General features: G+C 43.8%; 1 protein-coding gene across 7 annotated transcripts in view; it reads left to right on the top strand.

The window, feature by feature from the left end:
* Positions 1-26,684, top strand: part of TLK1 (tousled like kinase 1) — a 525,870-nt gene that overhangs the window by 436,632 nt on the left and 62,554 nt on the right. For all 7 annotated transcript variants that reach the window (XM_068245535.1, XM_068245537.1, XM_068245536.1 and 4 more), the window contains 3 exons: positions 17,523-17,594; positions 20,457-20,532; positions 22,186-22,232. In XM_068245535.1, the coding sequence (XP_068101636.1) occupies positions 17,523-17,594; positions 20,457-20,532; positions 22,186-22,232 (195 nt within the window). The remainder of the gene's footprint in view (positions 1-17,522; positions 17,595-20,456; positions 20,533-22,185; positions 22,233-26,684) is intronic.

The following is a 26,684-nucleotide window of genomic DNA, read 5'->3' on the forward strand; positions in this document are numbered from 1 at the left end:
TTTGCTCTAAAAAAAATTCATAAAATCTACTACCTCAAAAACATATATTGTAGCAGAACAGAATTCAAACACAGCACTCTGTTCTCCAGTGGAAAGCTCCCCAAAGGGAATCTGAAGTGAAAATAAACTTATGATATGATTTGTATGTGTAGTACAGATAATAAATAACTCATTAGCACAGATATGAGTCTCATATTGTTTCCAGTACAGGAAGAGTTAAGAAACTTCACTAGTTACCTATGCAAAAGAGCTTCTCTGAGCTCTGCGACTTTATTGTGGACAGCACCATTTTGAAGCGCTTATCTCAACTATCTTATTGTTTCTTCATTGTTTATGGTTTTTCTGCAGAGAATAGTTCAAAAGGTCAGTAGCCTGCTCTGTGAAATCATTTAACATGCTGAGTGTATTGTGGAAACTGCAATTATTAGAGAATGATGTACCTGAAAATGAAAATATGACACTATTTTCTTTGCTGCTAATGTTCCATTAATTATCCGTACTACATGACCAGTTAATTTTATCATGATGTGTTTTTCGCTTCGGTGTCACATTAAAGAGAACCCGAGGTGGCCTTGTATTACGTAAGTGGGGCACAGAGGCTGGTTGGGCACACTAACACCAGCCTCTGTTGCCCCATCGTGTGTGTCAAAGACCCCCCTGCTCGCCGCTAAACTCCCCGCAGTGCTGGCGACACGCAGCGCGTCGCCAGCACAATGTTTACTCTATCGCTGTCTGTCAGTGCCGCTCCCACGCCTCCCCTGCATCGCCGCTACCCGCCCTCGTCCCTTCCCTCCAATCAGCGGGAGGGAAGGGACGAGGGCGGGTAGCGGCGATGCGGAGGAGGCGGCGGAGCGGCGCTGACAGCGCTAGAGTAAACATTGTGCTGGCGACACGCTGCGTGTCGCCAGCTCTGCGGGGGTATAGCGGCGAGCAGGGGGGTCTTTGACACACACGATGGGGCAACAGAGGCTGGTGTTAGTGTGCCCAACCAGCCTCTGTGCCCCACTTACGTAATACAAGGCCACCTCGGGTTCTCTTTAAGCTTCTGTCCACAGCCGAAGAGATAACATTATCTTTTGTTTACATTCATTTGCTTACTACAATAGTATCAAGCCAGCAGTGTGCTAACACTAAACTGCACACATTGTAGAAACAGAGAGGGAAGTGATCACTGGATACATTATAATATGTAAATATAGCAGCTATGCAGTAAAATGCAATGGCAGCTTTCCTTTGAGAGCAGATAAACTGTACTTTGGGAATTTGTAATTTTAGACAGACTACATAACTTGTGTACAAAAGCAAATATAACTTTATGGATAATAAAAAGTAGGAAAACTACTTTAAGCGCTTGTGATGTGAAAAGCTCTTGCTAATGTAATGCTATGGGGTATTTATTTTTAAATCCTATCCCTCAAGTGGGATCACACACAGCATTACATTAGCAAGAGCTTTTCAAATCACAAAGCACTCAGAAAAGCAATGCTAGTTGGTTTCAGGCCTAACAGAACTGAAATATAGGTATTTAAATTGAACAGTTAACATTTACTTCCATTGACATTTATCTGATAGGCTTTTTTCTTGTTGTTTATTGGATTACTGTTTTCTAAAGCTTTTCGAGGCATGTGTTAAGTTTGTGCATCCCATAGTGGTGGGGTGGCAATGTTGTGATGCAGAAGTTAGCAGTTTATAACCGTATATTTCAGGATTGCAACTGCTTCCACACCTTCCTTTAGAGAGGCCCCAATTGATTTATATCTCTAGTTTGAGATGTGCCAAGGCAGTAGCACCAAACAAGGAGCACAACTTTCCAAAGGCTCTTCTTAATCACTCAGCCAGACTTTAAAAGTCTGTTACTAAAACAGCTGCAAACACAGTGGAGGAGTGAAGCCATTTAACCTGCGATATTTCTGGTTTAGTACTTGATCTTGTTAACTCTAGAAGTCCCAGGAAGGCCAGTATAGTAGTGTAACCAAGGTTGGGCAACGTCATGAGAGCATTGAATTATCTGCAACCCCTCTCTTTGGGTCAAAGCAATTCCCAAACTTTGCTCAATAGAGATCCACCATCCCAATTCTTTAGTGTCTGGGTTTCACCTGAGCTGTTAGAAATGACCATTTATGACTCCCAGCGGCACTACTGACATATAGTTAGGTCATTGTCTTGTTTAGTATCTATCTCTTTAGTAGACAAATATCACGTGAGTGATTTCTTCTCTGGCAACACAAAAGGGGAATCACCAAAATGCAGCCAGACTGTTGACAGAGATAAAGAGTGATGTTGCTATTTAGCGTCCAGTAGTATATCCACTAGCAGCTAAACAACATATTGTTTTTTCTATTCATAGTGAATTCACTCCCTTTTTGGGCGTATTTTGGATTATCAAACACTGTCACCAGGAGAGGAGAGATGATCATCTCGCCTATAATTTATACTTCTGAGGAATTTATAGAGAATTGATCAATTTGATCAGGTGATAGATTTGTACTTCTATGGATGGTCAAGATCATGTGATTATGCATCACTTCTGCTTCCTGTGCAGGCTAAACAGGAAGCAGGAGTGACACAAAATGACCGACCTACCCGAAGTAATTCTGGGCATACACGGCTCGTTTTTGCTGCTTGATTCTCCCGCTCAATCGTTTCGCTGCCCGATTCTGCAGGCGATTTTCTTATCTTCCGCTCGTTTTTCTTATCTTTTTGCATTCACTGCTATTACAAATTGAGCGGCGAAACAATTGAGCGGGAGATCGGACATGTCGGAAATTATCTATCGAGCCATGGCTCAAAAACAAACTGTGTATTCCCAGCATAAGACATAATGACTTGCCTATCAGAAGACATGTTAATTAGTGAGAAGGGAGACTAGGGTGGCCATACACTAGCCCGATTTCCGCCCGTTTCGACAGCAGATTCGATCACTGGGATCGAATCTGCTGTCAATCGTTCACGCTACACGCCGAATTTCGATCCATTCCGTCCTATCCCGTCGATCGCGACGTGCGGAAAATAACCGTCGATCGCCCGCGGGTAAAGAGCGCATCGCTGGCGGCGTTCGAGTGCCCGACGACCGACGCAATAGAGCCACATACATTACCTGCTCCGCCGGCGCGACTCCCGGGTCTCCACTCTTCTCCGTATCGGCTCTGGTCTGGTCTCCTCTGGCATCCTTCCCTTCTTCCTGTCCCGGCAGGAAGTTTAAACAGTAGAGGGCGCACTACTGTTTAAACTTCCCCCAGACAGGAAGAAGGGAAGCATGCCGCAGACCAGAGCGGAGACGGAGAAGAAGAGCGGTGACCGGGGGCAGTCGCACCAGCGGAGCAGGTAATGTATGCGGGCGGGGGGAGCGGCGGCAGCACCACCACAACAGATTGTGATCGGTTTCAGGCTGAAATCGGTTCACAATCTGTTTGCAGTAAAGGTAGCCATACGATCCCTCTGATCAGATTCGATCAGATAGGGATCTGTCTGTTGGTCGAATCTGATGGCAAATCGACCAGTGTATGGCTACCTTTATAGACCAGACAATTCAAATTTGATTACTAATTGATCACTTGCTCCTCCAGTAATCATATCTAGTCACCAGAGAGGATTTAAAAGGAATTAGTACAGTATACAGTGGACTGATCCTAGTTAGGTTGTACCAGGCACTGAGGACCCTCCATAGACTGATGAGGGTAGACACGTTTAGACTGTGGGATAGAAAGGGAATAGATATGCCTCCATTCAGAGCCCTGTATATCAGGGCAGTGGAGTCTGAGCAATTTTGGTTACCTGGAGTCTGAGTCGATGGTTTCGTAAACTGAGCAGTCGGAGTCGGGTGATTTTTATACCAAATCCACAACCCTGGTAAGAATTAGATTAAGGAGTCTGAGCCATTTTGGGTACCTGGAGTCGGAGTCATTGGTTTCCTAAACTGAGGAGTTGGAGTCGGATGATTTTTGTACAAACTCCACAGCCCTGCTATATATGAAAACTCTGGAAAAGGAAATTATGTGATTTCCATAAAGAACAATTAAACCTTGATCTGAGTTAATTATTTTCATGTTGCTTGTAAGAAGAATTCATGAAGGATAGTCACCTAACTTTGTCATTTTTTGTCCAACTTTTACCTTTTGTAGATCCGGTAAGATATAAGTAAGCAGTCGGTTATTCAATTTACTTTTGTTGCTTAACTTGTTTTTGTGCATGCAAAACACAACCAGTCTTAACTTTTTTTTTAGAACAACCTGTTAAGGCTCGTACAAATGTGTAACTTTTCCGCCCAACTATCATCTAAACCTGTCTGTTGGTCGATAGGTTGGGTGTGTGTGTGTGTGTGGCAAACGACTAGACGAGCAACTGATAAAAAGCGTTTTACCCGATCCAACCCACGGATCAACTGACAAAAAGCGTTTTACCCGATCCAACCCACGGATCAACTGACCAACTATCGTGCAGGCTGGCTACATGCGTACAAGTCGTTTGAATGACTTGTTTTTTTATTGAATGCGGTTATGGTGCTCGCGCAGTAATGAGTTGGTTGTTTAGTTGGTCAGAGCGTGTACATACTGGTCATGCAAACAAGTCGAGAGTGGTTCCTCGTGTTGGGCGGTTGGTCGTGCATTAAGTTGCATGTGTGTACGTAACTTTTAGATGGGAGAGCAGGAGCCTCCTGTCTGCCACCTGGGCTGTGGAGTCAGTACAAAAATCACCCAACTCCTCAGTTTATGAATCCACTGACTACAGGTACCCAAAATTGCACCGACTCTGACTCCTTAGTCTAATACCTGGGCTGTGGAGTTGGTACAAAAATCATCACGGACTCCTCAGTTTACTGAAACCACCGACTCCAGGTACCCAAAATTGCTCAGACTCCGACTCCACAGCCCTGCTTGTCACTGGATTAATTTGCTGTTCTGTTCCCTGAGTTACTTTGGTTGAAAGATGGGAATTTCTGGGCAGTGTGAATTCCAAGGAGTACAGATTCAAGGCTTGGAAAGAAGAGCAATTTAAGCTTACATATTCATATTTGGCTGTAGATTGAAATGAAAAGTTAGTTTGATAGGTCACCAAAGGACTTTTACAGCACTGATAAATATAGCAGTTTTGGAAAATATGTGGAATTTAACTTGCTTTGCTTTTTGTACAAAAATCTGTATAACAGGTCGTCACCTGTCCCAGCCATCTTATAACTGATTGCTGTTAAATATATCGTAACTTCAGTCTGCAGCTGCAATAACTTTTTTAGGAAACTCTGGCAACAATATATGGCTTGGTGCAGGAGATACCCTATCTCATTGGCCTATAAAGATAATTCAATAAGGATTGCGTTTGACTAACGGATGATTAAGAAATTATATAAATCAATTTGAGAGTGAGGAATTGGCTCACAGCTGTCTGTCTTGACGCAGTCTCTATAAAATACTCTATCTGGCTTGTGGCTGGACCTCTTCTGTGCTGCCTGATAATGTAGTTGTAGGCAGCTCAGGGGCTGTGTTATAAATCAGTCAGAACAGTATAGAGGGCAACAACTGGTCAGTTCCATTCATCAAGGCCATCAGCGAGAGCCTTGTCTCTGGGCCTTTGTTACTGTCTGCCTCTAATTTATATCCGGTGTCAGGGAAAGTCACAAGTGCTTCACTCCAGTTTGAGAGGCTGAACACAAGTTTCCTGACACAGATTTGACCTATGATCTTCTTTAACCCATTCTCGTCAGGCTCCTCGTAATAGAGCCCTTTCTGCAACCTTTTCTAATTTATCTCTGCTCTAATAAATGTGATGGCAGCCTGCATTGCAAGCTCACAAGATGGTTGAAATGGCTTTATGTGAATAAGAAGCAGCCGTGCTAGAAGATGCCTCCATCCCTCCTCCCTGGATTGTAAACACTGCCTGTTGCCAGGTTTTAGGTGTCGGTGGAAGTTTCATGTTTTAATGCACACAAAACACAAGTGATTGCTCGGTGCCGATTCCTGTGAAGGGTGGCATAGAAAAGGCACGTTTTATTAATACTTGGAGAGTGCCTGCGGTTTCCTAGCAAGGCCATAGATTGCATTGAGGCTTCTTAAAGAGGAAATGGGCTCTTTGTGTTTGTGTAGTGTTTATGGTCTTTCTTCTTTAGAGGTTTGCAGAGGCTGTTTGGGCCTGACACTCACTCTGGCATCATATGATTTTGCTTAATGGCTGGCAGGGTCAGCAGATCCTTTTATTGAGAAGAATCCTAATCTGCACAGAAGGACCTTGCTCTGTGATCTCTCATTAAACCCACTTCAGTTCAGGCTAGTACAGTTTGACGTAAGTGTTGCCAGCATACATGCTAAAATGGATGGAAGGTCATTGATTCAAAAAAAAAAAAATATTGTGGTAAACAAATAATGCTTTGGAGGCCTCTGGTATGCTTTTAATTTTTTTTTCATCAGGTCTCTTCGGGAGGCTAGGAGTACAAACCACTGACATTCTCAAGGTAGTTTATTTCTGCTTTGCTCAGGAATGTTACTGGGTATCAGGGCCTTAAAGAGACTCTGTAACAAATGTTTCAGCCTTAGTTCTTCTATCCTATAAGTTCCTATGCCTTTTCTAATGTGCTCTGGCTTACTGCAGCCTTTCCTAATTGCACTGTCTCTGTAATAAATTTTATCTCCTTTCCTCTGTCGTGTCTGTCGGGCTAAGGCTTGAATGTGTGGAATGTGCAGGGCTGCTTGTGATTGGATAGAAGCGATACACACCCTCTGCAGGCCCCCTGCACACTCTGTATGACTCACACACACTGTTTATGTGAGCCTATCACAAGCTGGTTAGTTTGTAAACACTGCCTAAAACTGCTGTTAATTACAAGCCAGGATTGCAGCAGGGAGTGGCAGAAACAGCACAGAGGGGCATAGGAGAAAATAAGGAATAGAATGGTATGCTTTTTAGTGTAAGAATATTAGAGTACAGATTCTCTTTAAATGCCATGTTATATTTTCACATTGCAAACAATGTAGGCAACTCTGAAATTTTTGTGTTCAGTTTGGTACAACACCATGTAAGGGTTAGTCTGCGTTCTATATGGACTTACAACAACCACAAAACATTTTTAAATATCGCTTTCTTCCGTAACACCCAAACTTGAGCACAAGCAATAAAAAAAAAGTCAGAGGACCATGTATAGAGGTGAAAATATCAATTGAATAGTTGCCCATGTATGGAGGAATCCTCCAAAACAAGTGCAGTTGAGTGACACTCACTGAAAAGGGGACTGGTGTGCCCAAGCCTTAACCCTCTGGGCGATACAATTATATCGCCCAGGAGGGGGCGCAGCACTATTTTTTTTTTTTTTTTTTAAATTTATTTTTTAAATCATGTAGCAAGCCCTGGGCTCGCTACATGATAGCCACAGCGCAGCGGCATCCCCCCACCCACTCCGATCGCCTTTGGTCAGAATAAGCAGGAAATCCCGTTAAGAACGGGATTTCCTGCTGGGCTTCCCCGGTCGCCATGGCGACGGGGCGGGATGACGTCATGGATGTCGTGACGTCAGAGGGAGTCCCGATCCACCCTTCAGCGCTGCCTGGCACTGATTGGCCAGGCTGCGCAAGGGGTCGGGGGGGGGGCTGCACGGCGGATCGGCGGCGGCGGCGATCGGAAGTTACACGCAGCTAGCAAAGTGCTAGCTGCGTGTAACAAAAAAAAAATTATGCAAATCGGCCCACCAGGGCCTGAGAACTCCTCCTGCGCGACATACCCCGAGCTCAGCTCGGGATTATCGCCCAGGAGGTTAATAGAGCCCCTCTGGGGTCCAAAGTACTGTACATGAAATGAAGGCTGGCACTACCAAGTAATAAGCTCTTTTTTTCCACAGGCATAGATGAAAATCTGCTCTGGTGGCTTGACGGCGATAACCTTCTGTTTATGGCTTATGCCCATTGTCTAGTAAAACTGCTTGATATCGGGCATAAGCCAGAAACAGCGGGCTGTCGCCTTCAAGACACCTGATCATATTTTCATCTATGCCTATGGAATAAAAGAGCTTGTTATTACTTGGTAGTGCCAGCCTATATTTCGTGTACTGGGGGAATCCTCCATACGTGGGTGTTATGGGGGAAAACGTATGTAATCACAAATGCCAGACTAAACAGGTGGCTTTTCAGTTTTGATGTAAATGCCTCCAGGGCTGGAGCATTCCTGTGTGGGTGTGCAAAGGCGTTCCAAAGGATAGGGACAGCATGACAGAATGCCGTGGCTCCATGTAGGGATTTGAATGTTAGTAGGCAAGTTTTGAAAAGGATTCTCCATTTTATCGGTAGCCAGTGGAGTGAGCAAAGGATTGGTGTTATGTGGCAATGGCGGGGCTGGCTTGTTAACTTGTCTTGCGGCAGCATTCTGTACTATAGGCAGTGTAGGACTTTATTTGGAAGGCCTGCATAGAAAGCAATAGTCCACCTGTGATGTGATGTGATGAAGGTGTGAACTAGGGTTGGAAGGTCCTCTTTCCATTTTTAAAAAGCTAGCTTGCAGAGAACCCTGTCCAGTGCGTTTGCATCTGGTCTTCACCATAGGATGCCCAGCCATACTCAACTGAAGCTGTAAATACTCTGTCCTTACCAACCAATCCTTTGGTGCAGAGTTGCTTATAGTCATGTGGACAGGTGGGTGACTTTGCTGTGTATATAGCTCCCTACATACACACCCACCGCACTTCAATATAGTTCATACTCCAATGCTGATAATATAGTCTGGTAGAACAGAGGGCATATGACTGGTTGCTGCAGTGAGGCCTCATAGAAGGAAGCTGAGCTGAAGGGCCAGTCAAGGCCCTCTAAGGTCTTGTTTCTCAAATGTCAGCAAATAGTGTAGTATGGCTGCACTGAAGTAAAGTGGAACCTTAGAAAGAATTATAAATTGCATAAGATATGTGTTCTCCAACACCTTGTTTTTATGGGCCAGTACAACTTCCTTTCTCTCCTCTCTGGATTCAGCTGCTGTGTAGGTCAGTCAGGAGCAATAGCTGCCAGACTGCGTTTCTCTGAATTCCTGCAGTACTGTAGAAATCAACTGTACATAAGTGAGACTTCAAAATGATCAGGAAGTTGTAACGCTCAATCTCTGGTAATAGGATATAAATGTCTCTGGAAGTCAGAAGTCTTTGGGTGTAAATGCACAGTGATATTAAAGCCTATCTGAAATGCACAGGCTTCCCCAATTTTCTTATGCCCCTCCGTTCCTGTGCTGGGACCCTCTGAAAATATTCAACATTCATTGATGTTGAATAATTCTTGTGATCGTGCTCCCCCTGTGTTTACGAGTACAATGCTGCACAGGCCGCGACCAGCACAGTAGCGTAAAGCGGCTCATCTACTACGAATGGCTCCATGATGCTGTGCAGGGCCAAAGCCTACTGGCGCATGCACGAAGAAAAAGGGGTCCCAGAGGAGTTGATGAGGATCGAGGAAGCCTCTGAGGCATCCAGAGGTTATCCTTTTATAGTCGGGAATATCTAGCTTTTATTTATTTTTTCAGATTTGCTTTAAAGCAATCCTGAGCCGAAGCTCGGGATCAAAAACAGACCCCTTAAAAGAGGGAAGTCTCGGGATCCTGTTGAGGCTAACCTCTCAACTCAGATGTTTCCCGTCGCTCAGCACGGCTCTTCTCCAGATAGGAGCCGTGCGCCTTCTCCTCTTGCAGCGTAGCCGCGTAGTAGACGCATGAGCCTGGCTGTACATGCCCAGTAGCACAGAGTCCTTGGCTCCAGCTTACTGGGCGTGCATGGGCGGGCTCAAGCTGCCCAGGTGAGATTAAGCGACTGGGGACATTGGGATCCTGAGGCTTCCCTCTCTTTAGGTTAATATATATAGATCTGTATATCTATCTATATCTATCTATACAGGGAGTGCAGAATTATTAGGCAAATGAGTATTTTGAGCACATCATCCTCTTTATGCATGTTGTCTTACTCCAAGCTGTATAGGCTGGAAAGCCTACTACCAATTAAGCATACTAGGTGATGTGCATCTCTGTAATGAGAAGGGGTGTGGTCTAATCAGGGCTGTGGAGTCGGTCCAAAAATCCACCAACTCCGACTCCTCAGTTTAGGATTCCACCGACTCCGACTCCTCGACTCCGACTCCTCTAATTTGCATATTACAATTTTGTTGATTGAAAGTATGTAACATGAAATTCGTCTCTTAACTGCCAACGCTTAGGAATTTTACAAGACAACTGAAGTGAGAAGGATATGTAGACTACTATATTTATTCCCTTTAGACTAAAACTAGTCCTTGGTAAGAGTACTTGTAAAAGGTACAAACCCGGAACAAAGAACATCTATCAGGCCCTAGGCAATGTAAGTGTGGATACATGTAAGAATGATGTGCAGGTACTCTGCAGGGGAATGAGGAGATTGTAAACAGACAACACCTCTGTATTCAATGTGCACAGCATTCTCAGTGGATTCCCTGCAGCTCTGTGGGGAGAGCATATGTAGAGTATAGCAGGGCTGTGGAGTCGGAGTCGTGGAGTCAGGCAATTTTGGGTGCCTGGAGTCGGGAAAAAATGCACCGACTCCTAATGAATTTGTAACTGTAATTAAAATAGAAAATATGATAAAATGTTCTATTTCTCAGATAATAGTCATTAAACTTAATGTATATATACAGTAATAGCTGCGCTTAGTCCACAAAAATGAAATAAACCAATCAAAATTAGTTACTTGTGCTGCTTCAATAAAGCAGTCCCCATATTTTTAAGGTCAGATATACATATCTGATTGTGACTGTATATATGATGTGTACACAGGAATCTCTTATATATACTAAATAACATCTATGCTGTAAGAATAAAGCCTGATGTGTAGCTGTGTCACTAATAGAGATGGTCAACGAGATGGAAATAATTCTGCATTGATTCTGATTTATGCAAATGTATGCATTCCCTTTGCTGCTGAAATCAAATAATGTGATATGTTATTAAAATTTGGTTTGGTGACTACAAATTAAAGGGTAACTGAGACGGATGAAAAGTAAAGTTTTATACATACCTGGGGCTTCCTCCAGCCCCCTTCAGGCTAATCAGTCCCTCGCTGTCCTCCACCACCCGGATCTTCTGCTATGAGTCCTGGTAATTCAGCCAGTCAGCGCTGTCCGGCCGCATGCCGCTCCCACAACCAGGAACATTCTGCACCTGCGCAATAGTGCTGCACAGGTGTAGTATTCTCCTGGCGGCGGAGTGTGTGCATGCGCACTACGCCTGACTGGCTCAAGTACCTGGACTCATAGCAGAAGATCCAGGTGGTGGAGGACGACAACGAGGGACTGATTATCCTGAAGGCGGCTGGAGGAAGCCCCAGGTATGTATAAAACTTTAATTTCATCTGTCTCAGGTTTACTTTGTTACACAGTAGTACTATACTCTACATATGCACTCCCCACAGAGCTGCAGGGAATCCACTGAGAATGCTGTGCACATTGAACACAGAGGTGTTGTCTGTTTACAATCTCCTCATTCCCCTGCAGAGTACCTGCACATCATTCTTACATGTACCCACACTTACATTGCCTAGGGCCTGATAGATGTTCTTTGTTCCGGTTTGTACCTTTTACAAGTACTCTTACCAAGGACTAGTTTTAGTCTAAAGGGAATAAATATAGTAGTCTACATATCCTCACTTCAGTTGTCTTGCAAAATTCCTAAGCGTTGGCAGTTAAGAGACGAATTTCATGTTACATACTTTTAATCAACATAATTGTAATATGCAAATTAGAGGAGTCTGAGTCGGTGGAATCCTAAACTGAGGAGTCGGAGTCGGTGGATTTTTGGACCGACTCCACAGCCCTGGAGTATAGTACTACTGTGTAACAAAGTAAACCTGAGACAGATGAAATTAAAGTTTTATACATACCTGGGGCTTCCTCCAGCCGCCTTCAGGATAATCAGTCCCTCGTTGTCCTCCTCCACCACCTGGATCTTCTGCTATGAGTCCAGGTACTTGAGCCAGTCGGGCGTAGTGCGCATGCACACACTCCGCCGCCAGGAGCGTACTACACCTGCGCAGCACTATTGCGCAGGTGCAGAATGTTCCTGGCTGTGGGAGCGGCATGCGGCCGGACAGCGTTGACTGGCTGAATTACCAGGACTCGTAGCAGAAGATCTGGGTGGTGGAGGACAGCGAGGGACTGATTAGCCTGAAGGGGGCTGGAATAAGCCCCAAGTACGTATAAAACTTTACTTTTCATCCGTCTCATTTACCCTTTAATTTGTAGTCGCCAAACCAAATTTTAACAACATATCAAATTATTTGATTTCATCAGCAAAAAGAGTGCATACGTTTGAATAAATCAGCATCAATGCAGAATTATTTCCATCTCATTGACCATCTCTATTAGTGACACAGCTACACATCAGGCTTTATTCTTACAGCATAGATGTTATTTAGTATATATAAGAGATTCCTGTGTACACATCATATATACAGTCACAATCAGATATGTATATCTGACCTTAAAAATACGGGGACTGCTTTATTGAAGCAGCACAAGTAACTAATTTTGATTGGTTGATTTCATTTTTGTGGACTAAGCACAGCTATTACTGTATATATACTGTATATATACATTATTTTTATTGACTATTATCTGAGAAATAGAACATTTTATCAAATTTTCTATTTTAATTACAGTTCCAAATTAATTAGGAGTCGGAGTCGGTGCATTTTTTCCCGACTCCGACTCCAGGCACCCAAAATTGCCCGACTCCGACTCCACAGCCCTGGGTCTAATGACATCAACACCCTATATCAGGTGTGCATAATTATTAGGCAACTTCCTTTCCTTTGGCAAAATGGGTCAAAAGAAGGACTTGACAGGCTCAGAAAAGTCAAAAATAGTGAGATATCTTGCAGAGGGATGCAGCACTCTTAAAATTGCAAAGCTTCTGAAGCCTGATCATCGAACAATCAAGCGTTTCATTCAAAATAGTCAACAGGGTCGCAAGAAGCGTGTGGAAAAACCAAGGCGCAAAATAACTGCCCATGAACTGAGAAAAGTCAAGCGTGCAGCTGCCAAGATGCCACTTGCCACCAGTTTGGCCATATTTCAGAGCTGCAACATCACTGGAGTGCCCAAAAGCACAAGGTGTGCAATACTCAGAGACATGGCCAAGGTAAGAAAGGCTGAAAGACGACCACCACTGAACAAGACACACAAGCTGAAACGTCAAGACTGGGCCAAGAAATATCTCAAGACTGATTTTTCTAAGGTTTTATGGACTGATGAAATGTGAGTCTTGATGGGCAGATGGATGGGCCCGTGGCTGGATTGGTAAAGGGCAGAGAGCTCCAGTCCGACTCAGACGCCAGCAAGGTGGAGGTGGAGTACTGGTTTGGGCTGGTATCATCAAATATGAGCTTGTGGGGCCTTTTCGGGTTGAGGATAGAGTCAAGCTCAACTCCCAGTCCTACTGCCAGTTTCTGGAAGACACCTTCTTCAAGCAGTGGTACAGGAAGAAGTCTGCATCCTTCAAGAAAAACATGATTTTCATGCAGTACAATGCTCCATCACACGCGTCCAAGTACTCCAAAGCATGGCTGGCAAGAAAGGGTATAAAAGAAGAAAAACTAATGACATGGCCCTATTGTTCACCTGATCTGAACCCCATTGAGAACCTGTGGTCCATCATAAAATGTGAGATTTACAAGGAGGGAAAACAGTACACCTCTCTGAACAGTGTCTGGGAGGCTGTGGTTGCTGCTGCACGCAATGTTGATGGTGAACAGATCAAAACACTGACAGAATCCATGAATGGCAGGCTTTTGGGTGTCCTTGCCAAGAAAGGTGGCTATATTGGTCACTGATTTGTTTTTGTTTTGTTTTTGAATGTCAGAAATGTATATTTGTGAATGTTGAGATGTTATATTGGTTTCACTGGTAAAAATAAATGAAATGGGTATATATTTGTTTTTTTGTTAAGTTGCCTAATAATTATGCACAATAATAGTCACCTGCACACACAGATATCCTCCTAAAATAGCTAAAACTAAAAACAAACTAAAAACTACTTTCAAAAATATTCAGCTTTGATATAAATGAGTTTTTTTGGGTTCATTGAGAACATGGTTGTTGTTCAATAATAAAATTATTCCTCAAAAATACCACTTGCCTAATAATTCTGCACTCCCTGTATCTATCTAATCTATATATCCTGAACTGGGAAGCTAATCAGATCAGGTAGCATACATTACCACCCCTCCCTGCTGGTCATTTTCCCAGAATGCCTTAGTTTCCTTTTTTTGTAAAAAAACAAAAAAAAAATGGGTGCATCCTCGGGGTCCTGACACTGCAGCTCTGTGTGTCTCAGCACAGATGGGTGAGGGAGAGGCAGAGCTGGTTATTCAGAGCTGGGGAAGGGGTCAGAGGAGGCGTTTTGCAGCAGTGCCTCTCCTGCTAGGGACACCTCTTCCCTTGTAATTCTACTGACAAGCTGAATGTTGGAGGAATGCGGGGGGGGGGGGGGGGGAGGGTGGTGACAGCGGTAATGAGGCATGGCATAGAGAAGGAAATATGCATCTGTGTCTCACCTGCCCCAGCAACATAATAACTTTCAGTGGTTTCTGTATACATGTTGTTGAGAGAGTCCACTGCTAATGCCTGTAAGCAGTACTGCCGCTGCTGTCAGCGCTGGTTGGATCCAGTCAGCGCAGTTACAGGAGTCAGCAGTGCGTGCCTCCATCAGTGTCAAATCGGACACAGGTACACTTCAATTGCTTACATCCCAGGATCTGTTTGTAAAGATAGAGGACCAACAACTGACATTTGGTAGATATTGATTTTCTTGATGTAATAGTTTGTCTTGACCTGCGAGTCATCGGCCGAGAATGAGTCTGCAAGCCTGTGAGTCACTAGCCAAGAATGAGTCTGCAGATCTGCGGTTGTAACTCCACTGACTGCATGTGTGCTGCAAGTGTGGGATTTGGGTGCTGTTGCAGTAAATTATCACTTACATTTTTTTGTGCTGTTTAAAATAAAGATCTGGCCTGGCCTGTAACCAAAAACGCATTTTAATTTTGAAGAGAAAAAAATGCCACCATTTCATTTACCTTGGCCTGTAGTCAATTTGGAAAAAAATGTACTTTAACTTCCGTAGTCTAACTACACTCTGGCCCTTTAAATGATGTGATATACTCCAGGTGCTTGCTCCTAATTCTGGGTGGTGCCAGTAATCTGTATAGAAAAGCAAGAGGAGAGGGATAGCTCCAATGGTGCTTTAACACTTTTATTCTTTAAAACACGCAAACAATGTTGCACTTACAGACTAGGTAAAATTGCATTTGGAAGCAGACAATGAGCTCTCTTGTAGCCCCTGAGCTTGGCCAGAGCTAACAGGAGCAGTAGTGATCAGGGAGAGGCAGAAGAAGGCGGGGTTAAGCGCCAGAACATGTAGTGACGTCAGACGGCACACTGTGACGAGGATCCGCCCACTGTCTGCCTCTCCCCGATCACCACCGCTCCTGTTAGCTCTGGCCTAGCTCAGAGGCTACGAGAGAGCTCGTTAGCAGCTTCCAAATGTGATTTTTACCTACAAAGTCTATAAGTGCAACATTGTTTGCGTGTTTTAAAGAATAAGTGTTAATGCAGCATTGGAGTGCTCCCTCTCCCCTTGCTAGTCACATGATTGTCTGAGCATTTTGGGAGGCCCCTCCCATATTTTTAATTGATGTTCTCTCCTAGCATGCATCAGCAGTCAGCAGCTTCCTGTAGACATAATCATGTGACCACAGCCCTGAGTAAATGATAGCAAGGCTTTCTAGTTTTAAAACAAAAATGACTTTTGTGATACTTTATAATCTTAAAACTATAATATTCTACAAGGAGTGTGGGATTTTCACTTTGTGTATTTGGTGGCTTTTTTCCACTTTAAAGGGGGCGTTTAGTGAGAAAATTCATAAACTAATCCTAGCCCCACGTAGAATGCGTAGTACTGTCTGTTATCTGATCTGCATTAGTATAGTGTAGTATCCTTTATGTAGATCTAACAAGTACCATAGTAACACAGAGTGCAACCTTGATGCAGTGTGTAGCTCCGCCTACGCGGGGACATCACTTCCTGCCAGTCTGTTCATGCTGACATCGGGAAGGTGGCTGGAGAGTAAAGTTACCATGTGGGTGGGGACAGCCACAGCATCCAGGTCAAGCTCCATGTAACCATGATGCTCGTCATGGAAGGATACTCGCTACACTAATACAGATCAGCTAACATGGGTGAACTTAGTTTATTGGCATCTTTGTGGCGGCAGGATCCCTTTAAAAAGTAATAAACCTGTCATTGTCCATATTCTCCGCTATGTCTTTTTTAATTTATTTATTTATTTATTAAGCTGTTTTTCTTAAAGAGAATCTGTATTGTTAACACCGCACAAAAGTAAACATACCAGTGCGTTAGGGGACATCTCCTATTCCCCTCTGTCATAATTTTGCTGCACCCCGCTGCATTAAAAGTAGGCAAAAACAGTTTTAAAAAGTTTGTAAACAAACAAAATGGCCACCAAAACAGGAATTAGGTTGATGTACAGTATGTCCACACATAGAAAATACATCCATACACAAGCAGGCTGTATACAGCATTCCTTTTGAATCTCAAGAGATCATTTGTGTGTTTCTTTCCCCCTGCAGCTCTCACCCACTGAAGAGTTACAGGCTGTTTCATCCTGCAGACAGCTCTGCCCGTGTCTGTAATTCCTCAGCATGTGACTCCTTTCACACACGTGTGCATAGAGGGGCGTGCATCACAGATCCACAACACTGAAGTTGGCAGCCTTCCAGACCCAGGGCAACAAGTCCGACAGGGGAAAGATAAGCTGATTTATTACAGAGATGGTGATAGTAGAAAGTGCTGCAGTAAGCCAGAGCACATTAGAGCAGGTTTAGGAACTTGAAGGATGGTAGAAAACAGGATGACATTTTTGTTACAGTGTCTCTTTTAAAATGAACCTCCAGACTAAAAATCTACTCAGCAGCACTGAAAAGGCTTGTTTTAACAGTTTCACAACATCAGAACTTAGTTTTTCTTACCCAAGCCTCATTTTTAGCTGCACAGAAGCTAAGCTCCGGCTCATCAAAGAAATCTGCCCGGGCATTTTCCCGATGTTGTGCAAAGCATGATGGGATTTCTGATGTTCTCTTAGTGCGCGCAGCTGGGTGATCAAGACACAGGACAGTTGGAACTGTGTCTCATGCTCTGTCACCTCCTTTCAACCAAAAAGATGGGTGCCCCATGAAATCACAAACATTTGCCTGTTCATTTAAAACAAGGGGGGGGGGGGGGGTAAGAGATATTGCCTATCTATTTTAATTAACATAACTAATGTAACTTAATGACAGTATGTTTGTTTAGGCTGAAGTTCCTCTTTAAAGATATTTTATTTTCAAAGCATTTTCTATATTGTTTTTCACCAGTGGCCTTGTATCCTGCAGGTATGATGCAACCCCCTGTTTTCCTGATCCATGAGAGTTTGCCTAGTTCCATACTTTGTTGTTCATGTTGGTTAATTTCTCTTACCTGTATTTGTCTAACAGGCTTCGACAAACAATGAGAGCTCCAACCACAGCTTTGGAAGCCTGGGTTCTTTAAGCGACAAAGAGTCAGAGGTATGTTTACAGTATGTTTGTCAGTTGACAATGTCTGTTTTCTTTGCTGTTGGGCTTCACCATTATTTATTGCACTTTTTGATCTTCCTGTATTGGTGAAAAAGCTGATAGTGTTGCAGCAGATATTTGTAGTATTTCTGTACTCTATTCACATTTCCCAAATGTCTGTTGTAGCCGTCGTCCATGTGTCAGATACAATATTAGAGTGTGGTTTAACAAGATGGTGGAAGTAATTTACTAAGGAAGCTGGAGGATGAAATTGTATTGGAATCAAGTACTGTAGACAGAGCAGTAAAGAATTGATCTCTATTACCCGATCCTTTTCTGCTTGGGCAGTTATCAGTCGCTTGCAATGTTGGGCCATTATCGGGCTGAATATGCCTTGCCCATTGGTTCTTTCTGGATAATGTACCCCCAGTCCAGTAACAGATTTGATAAAAGGTGATAGATTGCAAATAGAGGAATTAAAAGACACCTGAAATGAGAGAGGCATATGAAAGCTGCCATATTTATTTACTTTTACAATGCAAATTGCCCAGGTATCCTGCTGAGCCTCTGCCTCTAATGCTTTTAGCTATAGACCCTGAACAAGCATGCAGATCAGATGTTTCACTGCATTTTCCTGCATGCTTAGTGGGCAGTGTTCTCCCCAGGCTCTATTAGCTGGGTGCTCCACCCGGCTAGTTTTGGTGAGTACCCGGCTGTCATCAGCTCACCTCCTCCTATGCTGTAAACAGAGTTGTGCACAGAAGCACCGGCCCTGCATTCTCTCATATTGCCCCACCCGGCTATTTTTTCATGCCACCCGGCTGTAAAAAAATTTCTGGGGAGAACACTGGTGGGTGATACAGACACTACTGATGCATGGACAGCAGGATCCCAGGCAACTTATATTGTTTAAAAGGAAATAAATGTGGCAGCCTCCAGATCCCTCTCACATCAGTTGTCCTTTAACACGTTAGCAGCCAATTTATTTAGAGGTTTGCAAGTGCTCCAGGCCAATTTATTTTAGCACTTTTTTTTTAAAGATTTCCGAACTTCTAAATAGTACTGCTGTAGTGTGTAGTTATGGCCACTTGTCACTAAGGGGCAGTGTGAAACAATGCAAGAGGACTTCTGCTTTCAGTTTCTATGTTTTCTGCTTGGAGAAGAGAGATCAAAGCAAGCCAAGAAGTTACAGCATAAAGAGTTCTACTGGCTGAAGACAAAAGCAGTACGTTATCTTAAAGTGAGATAACTCTTTTGTGGCTGTTAACAGGTTAAACTATTCTGTAGTGAAATGGTGCATAGATGAGGCCCAATGTAATCTCTATGCTCCTCTTCTTTAGACACTCTGATGGTCTTATTTTAAAGTCTTAGATAAACTAGGTTAAGGTTATTCGTAACAAATGATTGGCAACTAGTCATCAGATTGTTGATTGTTGAAAAATAGCTCAAGGGCATGAAAAGTTAGCAGCCATTGATTGTTTTCAGGCACAACAAATCATCCAGAGATAAAATTGTTATATCGCAAACTATTTTTCACAAGTATACATATGTGGTTTCTTCATATGGCCTTTGAACTTCCCAACTGAAGGATCTTTGGTTATTGGAACAAAAAAACTTTATGCTTGGAACACACCATACAATTTTATGTTAGCTAGATGGTTCGATGATCATTTCCATCATGTCCAATATTCTTATTAATATATCATTTTTCTGGTCGATTTCTCATAGAAGTGAATGGAAATGTATAACTAAAGATAAGAGAATCGAGAGAAAAATTGAGCAGAAAAACGAATTGAAAATCGATCAAATGGAAAATCGACTGAAAAAAGTTTAAAATGCATAGTGTGTTCCTAGCATTACCCATAAACCTGATCCACTGTGACAGGTTTCTTTTTAGCTCAATTATGAGAGAGAGTTGAGCAAGTATATGTGATGGTGAATGGAGGAAACGTGTACACTGCTGCACTGCTGGACCAGTGGGCCGAAGGGTATTGGACTAGTCTGCAAATGCGAGCTGTCTGTCTACTGCTAACTTGTAGGCTGTCCATGTTCATCCACGGGACTGTTTTCTATTTTCTTAATATTTTTCTGCTACTGGCTCACTTTGTGCATTAACTTACTGAATCTGATTCGTTTAGACACCTGTCAGAAACCAACCCTAAACTTGTAAAAAACAAAACAAAAAAATCTTTTAGCTCACAGGATAAAAAACAACATACTTATCTATTGAAGTCAATTTTCTACTGGGCCTCACCCGACTAGTCCTGCCTCCTTTCTCCTCATATAACTCCATTTCCACACTTATCATTGGTGCCCAGACTTTGGTGGAACTTCCCACAGCCTGATGACGTTGAAGGTTGCCATGCATGATGACCCCATTGTGCGCATGGATACACAGACATGGGGATGTAGAGGAGCCCTAAAGCTATGTGACAACAGTGCACAGAGACAGGAGGCTTGGGTCTCAGTCTTACTGAGAAAGTATTAGAACAGTTTAACTTGTATTCAAGATCTGTTGATTCTGTCCATGCATATTTCTTTCAAACGTTTTATCAAACAGAGCAGAAAAAAAATCTCAATGATGCATAGAACAAGACCAGCAAAGGCGTACTTATGTAACAGCTGCCGGCGGCGTTGAATACTATTCCCACTGTGAGTTGTAGCAACTCGGAGGGAGGTGTAATTTGGGGCCTGGCGATCCCCCGAATTACTGTTGCGCTGGGTGCGCATCATAGCATTGCTGTTATGATGGCGCCCAGCTTCGGTGCCGCTTCATGGGTGAGGATGTACGACCATAAACAAACATGTATATTTTGTGACTGTCATCATTCTTCTTCCTTTTTTTTTTTTTTTTTTTTTTTATATATCCATCAGACTCCAGAAAAGAAACAGCCAGACTCTTCAAGGGGGAGGAAAAGGAAAGCAGAAAATCCGAGTGAAAGCAGTCAAGGTAACAAACTATATACCAGTACACTTTATGCAGTGTATTTACACATAGTACAGATGCTATGGCGGGACTTGGCACCCTTCTATTGCTGTTAAATGTTGACACTGCACACCAGCCACATGAGCTATACTAAAATCAGCTTTTCTTTATAGAAATTTCATCATAGTAATTTGTAGCGTGTGCTAAATAAAATTATCAAATCAAACAGAAAGTCCTCATGTTTCATTATGGCACACCTCATGACACAAAAATATACCATTCTTGGCTAAAATAGTTTTTTCATCATAGTTTTGCCTTAAAGAGAATCTGTAAGGAAAAAATCGTGCCCCCATGGTGTACTTACCTCAGGAGGCGGAAGGCTCTGGATTCTGAGACTTCCTGCGTCGACCTCCATTCCAGCGCGGTCCGCTGCCGATAATCCAGGATCATAGCAATCCTGTGTGAGCCTCGCGCAGGCATAGTAGCGGCTTTCGTTCAGGCCCCAGGCGGAAATGGCTAAGCCCATTCAGAATCCGTTCTGCACAGGATTGTTATGATCCTGGAGCCCTGGAGGATTTTCGGTGGCTGACAGCGCTGGGATGGAGGGGGATGAGGGAAACCTCATTAGGGTCCAGAGGCTTCCCTCTTTTTTTTTTTTTTTTTTTTTTTTTTTTTTCCCTTACTCTTTAAAGTGCTGGCCAGGAAGTGCCCTGCTGCATAGTGTAGCCTAGGCTGAGTATAGAGCAGTTGTTTTTATAGCTCCATTCTGGTCATACTTTGTGATTAGAAATTTTACATCAGCTAATAGTTTTCCAGTTCATAGTGTGCCTCAGTAGCAGATGCCTCTGCGCCCTCCTGCTGCCCAGGCTCTGTTTCCCCTTAGTAAATAGTTTAGCATTACAGTGTGTTGGTAATGGGGTTGTTTAGGACAGAGAAAGCTGATCTGTACAAGGTTCCCCCTCTGCAACTGTACAAGGTTCAACCTCTGCAACAATCCTCCCACCTTGTCCTTAGTACAGTAGGTGCTAAGTTCCTCTCAGAAATCACAGATTAGGGAGGCGGAGCCACAGTACAGGAACTGAGCAGTGGTATAGACTTGAGTAGATGTAAAGCAACTGTAGTGCTCCATTAGCAGATTAGCTTAAATACAACATGAACATAGATAAAAAAAAAAAAAACTTGAATACTCGCCTAAAAAGAGGTAGGGCTCTGTATCCCGGCAGCCTTCCCGATCCTCCCTACGTCCCATTGCCACGTAATCGACAATGTCAGAATATGCTTTCAGGGCTCCTGGAAATACCTGCAACTCCAAGTACTTCTGAAGTACGAGCAGATCCACATTGCTTGCGCATGCGCTGTATGGATGTGCCCGTCTTCGGAAAGCCCTTGTGATCGTGAGTGCTTCCGTAGCCAGCCGTGGGGTGCTGGAGGTGTGAGGTTTGAAAGCACCCCGCGAGGGGATGCAAAGAGCACTGGGAAGACTTTTAAAGTGTTTTAAACTACTTATAACAGTTTATACAATATGGTACTTGGGTCATTTGTAAGCAGGGGACTATCTGTACACAAAAACATCCCTATTTTGGATTTGAGTGTAGGACCCAGGTACTGTAAGGCAAGAGCTTAGTGTTGTCTGCTCTAGTGGTTGGTACTGTTGACATTGCTCCTTTTCTTTTTTAGGAAAGAGTAGCGGTGGCCGAGGACACAAAATTAGCGACTACTTTGAGGTAAGTGTAAATGATGGAGTGTGGACTCTTTCTCCCTGAAATCAGTACCCCAATTGTAAAGTCTAAGCAGAATGGGGAAGCAGAACCGAAGCAGGATCATTCACCAGGCAACCCATGTGCTTGGAGCCTATTGGGTGTCAAGGGGCCACCTTCCACCTTCTTTCACCTCTCCACTGCAGCTTTCTAAAAAGGACCACAACCGGCCCCCAAATCTACTACCTTGCCTAGGACCCCATTACATCTTAATCCATCTCTGAGTAGAACCTCAAACTTGAACTATCCACAGCTTCTGTTACAATGACCATACATAGTTGGAATTCAGACATTTTCTGTTGGATGCTTAGCTGCCAGGTCCAGGATTAAAAATAAATGCATGTGTTGCAAATCCATTTTTTCTATTGTCTTTTTGTCAAAAGTTAAATTAGAACTCCAGACAGAAGTGCAGTCGCATTTTGTTGATCTCTCTCCCTGTGGAAAAGATGGATGTTGCTGTACCCAACTGATGTAATTCCACATCTTCCCATCTGTGGTAACTCCACAGCTAGTGGAAGAAAGTCAGCCAAAGTGACGTGACACAATATAAACTGACAAGTGTTCCAACCACTATGTTCCATCCAACACTAACAAAGCACTTTTGGCTGAAGTACAACTTCAGAGTGGAAGTTTGAGGACAAGATTTACACAGGATCTTCCATTGTGTGTGTTACTTTTTAATAATGAAAACCCCATCCTATTGGATAGCTAATGTAATAACTGAAGTGCAGATCTACCACGCTACTTAAAATAAAATCAAATATGAAAAAGCCCATCTACAAAAATTAACCATGTGTCCCCAACTAACACTGACACAGCCCTCCACCTCTCTTCTGGGACCCCTTGAGAGTGAGGTGCTAGTGGTGAGTGACATTGACATCACACTAAGGCCTCTTATTTATCCCGGTCTCTTGAAGGAGTCCTGTTGCACAAGCCTCTAGCTTCCTCCCTTCGCTACCTATTGAAATGAGGTTGCTTGGCAGTTTCGGGCACTCTCATTCCTTAGCTATTCTATCAGGGAAGCTGTTGCTAAGGCATTTACTGGTGTATAGAGGGGGGCAGTGGTGCTTTAAGAGATTGACTGGAGGTTTTAGTAAGCACCATGGGGAGGGTGTCCTGAAAGGAAGGCGAGCCTGACCTGCAACTCCTCCTCTTTCTAGCTCTTACTTGTGGGAGGAGAGGAGGAAGTGGGACAGGGATGGGGGCAATGTTGGTAGGCTTTGTCTTGTGAAGGTTTAAGGAGGTGACTGACAGTCCGCTTGGAAAACAAATATATGTAAAGCTGGCACTTCCTTCTACATTTTTTTTAAACAGATTTCCTTTAACAGTTTTATTATTTATAGATGCAATCCATAAGCCAATGTTTTGGGATCAGCAGGGACGCCTTTATCAAGACTAAAGCTTCCTTAAAGCGGAATATAACCCTGCATTTCAACTTTGCTCTAAAACATTATTTACAGTATATTATGTGCAACCAGCATTTTTTTTTTTACTAGATCAGCATTGGAAGGGTTACACAGGGCTTTAAAGTTCCTGGAGATTTCTGCAGACGCATCGGAAGCTGAAATAGATACATTTTGTTTACATGAATGTAAGTGTTGAATGTGACTCACTCTCTCTGACTGAGAAGGAGCTTAGAGGACAGCCAAAGAGTGTGTAACATTTATCAATAGATACATATAACTAAATAGAATGTAACAATCTGAACTTCTGCATATCTCTCCACGGAACTTTAAACCTCTGTGTTTAACCCTTCCAATGCTGGTCTAGTAAAAAAAAATGCTTTTTGCATATAATATGCTGTAAATAATATTTTAGAGCAAAGTTGAAATGCAGGGTTATATTCTGCTTTAAAGAGTCTGAAGCGAGAATAAATCTCACTTCAGACCTCATAGATAGCAGGGGCATGTGTGCCCCTGCTAAAACGCCGCTATCCCGCGGCTTAACGGGGGTCCCTTCACCCCCAAATCCCCTCCGTACAGCCAGGGAGCGCTTCCGCATTGGGGCAGGGCTAACCGCCGCAGCCCTGCCTCATGCGCGTCTATCAGACGCGTACCTCCGCCTCTCCCCCGCCCCTCTCAGTCTTCCTTCACTGAGAGGGGCGGGGGAGAGGCGGCGATGCGCGTCTGATAGACGCGACTAGAGGCAGGGCTGCAGCCGTTAGCCCTGCCTCCAGGAAGAGAAAATTTTACGACCAAGTTTTGCGGGGGTGGGTTTGGGGGTGAAGGGACCCCCGTTTAGCCGCGGGATAGCGGCGTTTTAGCAGGGGCACACATGCCCCTGCTAACTATGAGCTCTGAAGCGAGATTTATTCTCGCTTCAGCTTGAATTTGTCTGCTGTGACAAGGACAAGCATAGGTTGCTGTCTATGTGGATTCACCTCCACTCACACCTATGATGTGCTTTCATTGATTGCCTGTACATCACAGATAAAACTATGTTAAAGGAAGTGCCAGCTTTACGTATAATTGTATATGCACCATTGGAAGCGTCGCCTCCTCATTGCTGCAGCACTCCTGTCTTATGATTAGTGGCATAAACCAATCGTGAGTGGGAGAAAATTACAACAGTAACAGTCCACTTGGAAGGTGACGTTGAGTGACCCCTAATGTTAGGTTATAGTATTGGGGAGGCAGATTTTGGGTTTTTCTTTAGATCAGGGGAAGTGGTGAGAGGGAGTTGTGATAAATACTGATTCCTGAAATTGCCATTTGGAAACGAGGTTCAGACTTTGAGACAATCCATTGAACTCTGTACCGTAGTTTTATTTGCTATATAAGTCTGCAATATATCCAAAAAAGGCTTGTGGGTCTCAAACCAGGCATACGCTAATTGATGAAGTGATGGAATTGGCTGACAGAATTCAGTCTATGTATACCTAGCTTAAAAGGCTTAAACCGCTCAGAAAGCATAGTTAAGGTGGCCATACAGCAGACAACTTTGCGGCCGATCGACCATCCAATTCAATTATAATCGAATTGGAGGAAAATCGGCAGCGCCAAGTGCATGCCTGACCGATAATGCAACCAATTTCGGGACAAAAATTGGTTGCATTCTCGATTACGCATGCTGCAAGATGTTGGGCCGACTTGCTCGATCGGGTATGCGGCAGGAACGGCATGCAATTTCCTGATGAACATGATGAAACCCCCGGCGCTGTGTCCCCCTAATGTAAATGTGCCCCATGCAAAGTATACACTACCTGTCCGCAGCCTCCGCTTGTCCCTCCGCTGCTCCGGGCGCACTACCATCTTCATACACCAAAGTCCCATGTGGGTTCCTAGTAAGGGCGCGCGTGTGACGTTGCAAACGGTCGCCCTTACCAGGAAACCATGTGGGGCGCGCGTGTATGTGGAGGAGGAATCCCAGAAGCCAGTGGGGGACAAGCGGAGGCCGCGGACAGGTAATGTATACTTTACACGGGGCACGGGGGGGACATTTCCATCAGGGGGGCGGGGAATGATGTGCACAAGGTCGATTCCGCATGGATTTCAGCATGAAATTGATCAGGAATTGGCCTGCAGTATATGGGCAGCTGACAGATCTCTTATCAGATTCGATAAGAGAGAGATTTGTCTCTTGGCCGAATCTGCCCATACATCGCTAGATGTATGGCTACCTTAAAGGGAATGTCCAAGCAAAATAAAAAAATGTGTTTCACTTACCTGGGGCTTCTGCCAGCCCCATGCAGCCATCCTGTGCCCTCGTAGTCACTCACTGCTGCTCCAGTCCCCCGCTGCCAGCGGGGGACTGGAGCAGCAGTGAGAGACTACGAGGGCACAGGATGGCTGCATGGGGCTGGCAGAAGCCCCAGGTAAGTGATACACATTTTTTTATTTTGCTTGAACCTTCCCTTTAAGGCTGCATTCTGTTTATCAGTGTGTCATTGCTGACCATTGAAGTCCAGAGAAAATTTGGAAACTCTGCTAGACTGCCAGAAGAATGAATACAGCATATTTCAGGTTTGTTTGCAGCTCCACCTACTGGCAGGTAGAAAAGGTTTCCTTATTACTACTGTAAATAAATCCCTAGCATTACAGTACTCTAGCTCTTAAGTCTTGACCCCACCTGCATGCTGCTTCTAACGTGTGGCTGTGCTATATTCTACACACAACACATGCTCTCCAATGCTATGCAGATTCCATTCATTTATAATGCAGGGGATCACACTGCATTTGTGCAAAATTGTATGCAGCCATGTGTCGTATTTCTGCACTGAATAGCCTCTCATGGGTGGAAACATCAGGCAGTGCAGTCTAATGCTCAATTGGGGACGGGACCTTATCGTTTAATGTGAAGGAAGTCCTATCATTCTTCCTGGAGATTGCTATTATTTAGTATTTAATATTAGTATGGAGATCTATTCTCTTTACTACACAACAGGAAGACTTTCTTACCTCTACAATTTGGTTGTAATAC

Source organism: Hyperolius riggenbachi, chromosome 7, assembly GCF_040937935.1.
Source record: "Hyperolius riggenbachi isolate aHypRig1 chromosome 7, aHypRig1.pri, whole genome shotgun sequence".
In the NCBI taxonomy this organism is placed as follows: Eukaryota; Metazoa; Chordata; class Amphibia; order Anura; family Hyperoliidae; genus Hyperolius; species Hyperolius riggenbachi.